Consider the following 7,248-nt stretch of genomic DNA (forward strand, 5'->3'; position numbering starts at 1 on the left):
TGAGAACTCCACGGTTCTTCTGTTTTCAGCTGAAATATCATAAGAAGTTGCTTCTTCTCCTCTTAAACAACTTTGGTAATCTTTGATGCTTGGCGTTTTCAATTTGTCAAAGATTACGTGTATTTCTTTTTTATCTTTTGTTATTAGTTGTAATATTTGAAGAGAAATTTGCGAATACGTAATTGGCACTTTTTTAAGGGTTTCGAGCAGAAAATTACCATCATATACGTGTATATCAGCTTTCTCTGGCGAATATGTGATTTCTTTTTGATGTTTCAACAATTCGTCGACGATGACATTTTTAGGAGTTTTACAAATACTACCATCGTAATGACAAAACGAGAACGATATCGGAGATAACGGATATGATAAAGCTTTTGCAATATCTATATTATTTTCTATGGATGCAAACAATAGTCTGCCAAAAACGTCTCTTTGTATTTTTATCTCCTTAACTTGTCCATTTAATTTAATTTTTTTTCTCTGTTTGCAACCGAAGTTTGTAATTTTATTTTTCTTTATCACACGATCAAACCTCTGCGGGTCATCCATTGACTCTGATATAAAGTCTTTGCGCTGTTTTTCGCCTTCTATTTCAATCGACGATAAAAATAAATAAATATCTTCAGATACGGACTGACCTGTAGATATGTTGTACAGCTGAAAAATTATTAAAAAATGATTAATGTTTTCAAAACAAAGAATAACTTCTTTAGCTAATTTCGTAATGTAATACCTTATCCTTATCCAAATTTTTTGAAAATGGATTTGTGCATTGACCAAAGTAATCCAATATTGAATTTAATTTTTTACTCCACTGACTAATGCTTGACTTGGATAAATCTTTACGTATCTCGTCCGTTCTTTGCAAATTACAAGATTTCATCAATTTCGAGGTAATACTCGTACGTAGAGAATGTGTAATTGACCACTTCATTCTCGAAAAATACGAATTCGTTAAATTTATTAAACCTGTCTTTCTCGAAGCAGCATCTTTATTAACCGTTTGCTCTAGCGTCAGGTCAATTGGGATTCGAGATAATGGTTTCGTTGTTCTACGAGTTCCAAACATACAATCTTTGTAGTCGTTCAATAAACCTGGGTGAGAACTTTCTATATTCTCCAATTTATCTAAATAAATTGTTAAGTATCTTGCATAATTTTGGTGATTCATTATAAAAAAAATATTAGAAATTTTAGACAATGTAAATTTATACATTTCCAAATCAGCTTGTCTTATGCTGAATTCCATCATAATGTAATAATCAACCAATTTTATGTATAAAAGGAAAATTTTCGGCGTTTTGCCATGTTTTTTTGAACATGTGTCAGCAGTATAAGCCTTATACTTTTCTAAGATCTCATATGTTGAGCTGTCCAACATTTGATGATCGTTTTGATTGTTGAATGCTGTTAAAAAAGTTTTCACATTGTTTAGATTATCTATTTCTAATTTTTCTTCTTCCAAAAATCCTTTGAAGTGTAATATTTGAAGAGCTAGAGATAGCAAAGGGTGGATTTTTCGGCTTCTACTAAAGTATTTTCCATCCAAAAATGTTCTTATAGAACCAGATGACAGTACCTCGCTGTCGATTAATACGTTAGTTAACCCGGATCCATTTATAAATTTCCAAGTGCCTTATGATAAGACAACATTATGTGAAAAGGCCCTAAATGAATAAATAAATTACTGAACTGTTCTTCAGCGCTTTGAATTCTCATTGCTATTTTAGCCATGGCTAAATCGTATGTAACATTGTAAAATTTTTTTCCACACTCTTGTGCAATCATGGAACTTCTAACCAGCGTTTCTCTAACTACTGCAGGGTCTGTCGGTGAGTCGTTAATTTGTGTTAGGTACTCTATTTTCTGAATGCTGCTGTTATCTTTGAAGATTTTTGCATGATACCCTAACCACATTGGTGTATCGTTGATTTGGAGAAAATGTGATAACAGCCATCCAAACTGAACCTGTGTAAAAATACGGAGATTCACAAGATTTTTTTCATCCAGTTCTTGTAAGGAATTTATTTGCTGAAATTCCGGTCGTGACAGCTTGGCTGCTGGTAGTTCTTGGCAGTTATCTTGTTCAAAGGATCTTTTTCTCCTGCCATATATATTACGAACCATTGCTGTTGAGGTAGATTCACGCTGGAGGCAGCTCATGCTTTCGATGATTTGACATTGTTCGTTTGTCGGTATGCTTTGGTAGATAATACCTACTGTATCGTGCATAGATTCTTTTCCTGACGTTTGCTTACCGGCACTTTCCACGAATCGGTCGAAATTGTCCCACGCAACTCCAGAGGCTAATATTGATGTGGCGTATATACCTGATGGACATACTTTTTGTCTTGATGCACACGTATAAGCAGCGGAAGTTTCCAATTCAATAACACTAGAATAACTCAAGCAATGGCCATGCTTATGTAAAATATCCAATACTTTCTGGCTACTAGTTATACTTTTCATACCTATACCCATTAAAATCTGTTTTTTCGGTTTAATTTTACCTCGGGTGATGCTGTAAATTGAATCTTGAGAAAAACTTGCGGTTAATACTTCTATTCGATCATTCACTTTATTATCTACGCCACTTAAAGCAACCTTCCAGAATAACTGTAACCATCTAGGAATCTCGCATTCACCTTTGTCCAAGCTATCGCTGTCTAGTTCATCGGGCAATGGAATTTTTTTTATTTGCAATATATTTCTTTTGTACTTAGAAGCGAATTCTACAGCTTCTTGCTCGAAAATCAAATTTCCAATTTCTTCATCGTTAATTTTTTCCAAATCCATTTCTGCAGAGACGATATAATTTTTATGCCCAATTTCAACATAATATATTTGTTTCTTGAAGTGCTCATCAATTGATGTTTTGACTGATGAAGTGCTCAATGCACAGCTTTTTATCTCCGATTCAGAGTATAAATCTAGTAAAAATTCAACAAACGTGTTCTTGACATGCGTCATAGACAATATCCTTTGTTTCAACAAAACTTCATTTTGAATATACATTATTAGTCTTGACCGAGCTTCCTTGTAGAAATTTCTTGTCACAGACCACTCGTTTGTCTTGGGTTTATTTATGAAACTCTGATATGCAGCGTAATATTCTAGATGGCAATGGCTGTGGTACGTTAAAGGCTTATCTAAGTCATTCAACTCCTCCGTTATTTTTATGAGCATGCGAATATCGTTCAATTCGGTGGCATATTTCTTTAGTGTATACAGACACTCTTTTTTATTTTTGATATCCCGAGTATAATACTTTGTTTTCCTTCGTGTAATGCCTATTTTAGCACAAATGAAGCACGTTTTAGCTGTGGCATCGGCTTTGAAACTTTGTATCGCACAATTTTCAATGCTATTATGTACAATGCTGTAAAAAAATATCTCATAAGAAAAAGAAATGCCATTCATTTTGTTAATTATAGTCCACGCTATGAGGCCAGAAAAAAATCAAGTAATTTTTTATATTTTTTAATACGCTGCATATGAAAATGGAAATCATTTTTTGGAAATCATTTCTTTAATTTTTTCGCTCAAGTCGTTCCATTTCAAGATAAAAAATCACAAACTTTTTTTTAAATAAAAAGAACAAAAAACTCTTAGATTTATTCAAAGAATACTTGCAAAATTCTTTCGATTTTTAAAAAAAAACTTAATAAGTCATAAAAATGAATTTTGTTAATAACTTTTATTCTATATTTTTAGAAATAACGAGTTTTATTTTAGTATTCTGCGTACCAAAAAATAAAAAAAGAATACTTGATTACCTTCTGGAATTCGAGTTGCATACTCGATTCATAGGCAGCATCAATGATAAAAAAAATTATGTACCTCGATGCAGCTCTGATAAAATTATCACTGCAACTTTCCTCTGTACCTTCAGAATTTCTGAAATTGAAATATACCAGTGTAGAAAAGCTTCAGATTTAAAAATAAATGTAAAAAATGTCATTCATTTTACTATAAACATAAATAAAATAGAAAAAAAAATTTACTCACGATGTAGATGAAGTTTGAGCAACATCATCATTATTTGAATTAGAAGAAGTTGAAGAAATTTGATGCGATTGAACACCTAAAGTGCCTTCGTTACTGCAAAGAACAGTCGCATAAAGTGCAATCATTTCAGTGTTAAGACAAGTCAAAGTAAAAATTCGCTAACTGTCAGCAATGTTTTAAAAACTTACATTTCTTCTAACTTCTTCAAGTATTCTTTTTTCACTACAAAAAGTCGGAGACATGAGGAGTGATATCCCAGAAACGTATCGACGCTTTCTGGCAATATCACGTTGCTATACGCATAATCGAATTTCTTTCTGCAATCTAAACTTTTGTACCAGTTATTTAAAATTTTTGGTGTGAACTTTTGTACTTTTTCATTTTTTGAATTATCTTGTGAAGCTATACACACAACGCACTCCATTTTTTAAATGTTCTGTACGAACTACTTGGTATAAAATATGGTATAATAACGTATAAATAACTCACTGGGCAATTTTCGTAATGAGTGTGTTGAGAACACACAACTGCTCGATCGACTATCTCGATATTTTCGTACACACAGTGTGTTCTGTAATATTGTATAATGCGCATGAGCTCAAGTACACTGAGAATTCATACTGTTATCGTCTATTTCTTGAAGGAGACTTTTCTCAAAGCAAGTAAATATTATTGTTATTATTATTATTATGTATACATCTTAGCATGGACGTTTCTGTTCTCCTAAATATAGGCAGCCCGTATAGCGCGATCGAGAAACTTTATCAGACGATCTGCAGCATGAGACAATTTTACTGTTTTAATACTACACTATCTATTAATTAAATATGTGTCTCTTTTTATTTCTGCAACTACTCCATAATCCACCATTCCTGACTTTAATTATAAATTATTAAGAATTTCAATTCAATAAAATGAATTCAGTTGATCTTCAATAATATGTTTATTACTACAAGTAATCACGAGTAATATTAGTTGAATAGCTTTTTATATTTTGTCAAATGCAATGTACAATGGACGAGGGATTAGAAAAAAGAGATAACGAAAAAAACGGATTTTATTCGATAGAGATCATTAATTAATTATTTTATAAAAATCATTTTTTTTATAAAAATTTATTTAACATGATGTATCAATTCTTTAACATCACCTTAACTTGTATGATTATATGCTAATTAAATATATAAATAAGTAATGAACATTATCAATGTTATCTTACAGTCTTGGTCACAAACGCTTATGAACAAGCACACGATAAGTTGAAATTTTAGTTTTTTTTACCTTGAGCCGCTAAAAATTCGTCAGACATTATTAAAACAACAATCCACATCTTATTTAAGAACTAAAAAACGTTGAATGGGGCATGTATTAATCAGAAAACATCGTCACGCATTACAGTCATATTTCATCAATCGGACTGAAAAAATGCAGCAGAGAATTTGTCGGACACTATGACCACTTGATATTATTGGTGATTATCAATCAAATGATTGAAAAAAAAGTATGTATTTATCAAAAAACAATAATGCTTGAGGGCAAAGGGTTTCAACGCATCGGACCATCTCATTGCGGTAGCCCTTTCGTCGGACAAGTTATTTTTCATACATAGTTTGCAATGGAAGGGCCAAAATTATTAAATATAACTATATATTTATCGAGAAAGAGAATTGTTTGTATCTGGCATGTTTCGCACATGCGCCATTGAAAATGCAGCGGAACCAAAACTCCGTACAAGAGATTCGTGTCGGACTCAACGAAACGAAGCCATTCCCGAAGTTACAGACATGTATTAATCACTTCACGAAATCGGCGCTGTCCCGTGGACTATCAATCTATTTACTCGACAACGAGCTTGGAAGTAGTTGATCCCAATGAACGTTCAATAGCCACATGTCTTGGATAACGATTTTTGCAAAAATCAAGACTGGACAGAACCAGCCTTGAGGGTCAAACAAACGAGCAAGATCGGACAAAATCGATCTTTTAGTGGGAGAATCAGTCAATTTTGTCAATAATGAGACTTTTAAAGAAAATGAGTTGGACTGAGAGTTCCAATTCAGTCCGAGAGCAGAAAATCCTTCGGCTTGCGGTATAGCCTTTGAGTTGCAATTATCACCGATGCGCAAACTGGGTTTATTTGAAGCCCACTTGCTGAATGAGAAGCCACTGACCATGAGAATATTAATGAGCTCTGCTGATTGATGAGCTGAGCAGCAGATGCATTTTGTACATTATTAGCTCCTACGTAAAAATCTTCGATGTATGAATTATGTCACAGCATTTCTGCTCCCACAGAAAATTTATTCTCCTATTCGACTGCTAGTTGTTCAAGAACGAGCAAGGCGATAAATGGAGATGAGGTCAGACCATATGTAACTGTGTTTATGTCGAAACATGTGGGAGTCTGTTTGCGGTCATCGCGCCAAAGGGTGCTTTGCCACACACGATCCTCAGGTAAAATCAAAAATTGTCGGTACATTTTGACAACATCAGCAGTGAATGCTACTTTATGGAAGCGCCAGCCAGAGAAAACAACCCATATGTCTTTTTAGAGATTTTTACCTGCTTGTAAACAATCATTGAGGGTGAAATCGGATGAGCTTTTGATGAGCCGTTAAAGATGACTTGGATTTTACCTGTAGGGTCTGATTTTTTGAAAACTCCGTGATGTGGTATAAAGTAACCGTCCTCCTTCAAATGATTCGATTCTGCCATATGAGTCAAACCTTTATACTCGAGCATGAAATCCGTATATTTCTTAGATAACAAATTGTTCTTGTCAAGTTGTCTCTCTAAATTAGACAGAAGTTGTGATGAAATTTTGTAATTTGATTTCAAGTACTTTTTCGGGTCTAATTTGAGTAAAAGTGATACCATGTATCTGCCTTCTTTGGTTCATTGGACAGAATCTACAAATAGCTTTTCGCATTTAATTTCGTCTTCAGACGGAATCGGAGAGTCGCGAAGATCTTCGACTTCCCAAAATTTTTGTAAATCACAGTTTACACACCGATCAGATAGGTCAGTGCAATTTGAATTCAATTGCGTTGCTGATGAGAGCTCACTTGCTAAACAAGTGATTGATCTACTTCCTACGCATACATCAGTAGAAAATGATGATTCCCAGCAGAACTCGCCTTCGGCTCGTGCTATAATCCCTCGTTTTGCTAAAAAACCATATGTGCACCCATTGAGAAATATACTATTTCTTCATGGCATATCGACGAAGAGTGTTTT

The 7,248-nt window shown here is 33.7% G+C and overlaps 1 protein-coding gene across 1 annotated transcript; it reads right to left on the minus strand.

Annotated features, from left to right (window-relative positions):
* Positions 1 to 6,319: 6,319 nt before the first annotated feature.
* LOC111693860 lies at positions 6,320 to 6,888 on the minus strand. Its single transcript, XM_023459754.1, has 2 exons — positions 6,648 to 6,888; positions 6,320 to 6,555 (listed from the first exon to the last, which is right to left on the minus strand). Exons 1-2 carry the CDS (start codon positions 6,886 to 6,888, stop codon positions 6,320 to 6,322), a joined length of 477 nt encoding a protein of 158 aa, XP_023315522.1.
* Positions 6,889 to 7,248: the final 360 nt, after the last annotated feature.

Source organism: Trichogramma pretiosum, unplaced genomic scaffold, assembly GCF_000599845.2.
Source record: "Trichogramma pretiosum strain Unisexual culture from Peru unplaced genomic scaffold, Tpre_2.0 scaffold148, whole genome shotgun sequence".
Taxonomy (NCBI): Eukaryota; Metazoa; Arthropoda; class Insecta; order Hymenoptera; family Trichogrammatidae; genus Trichogramma; species Trichogramma pretiosum.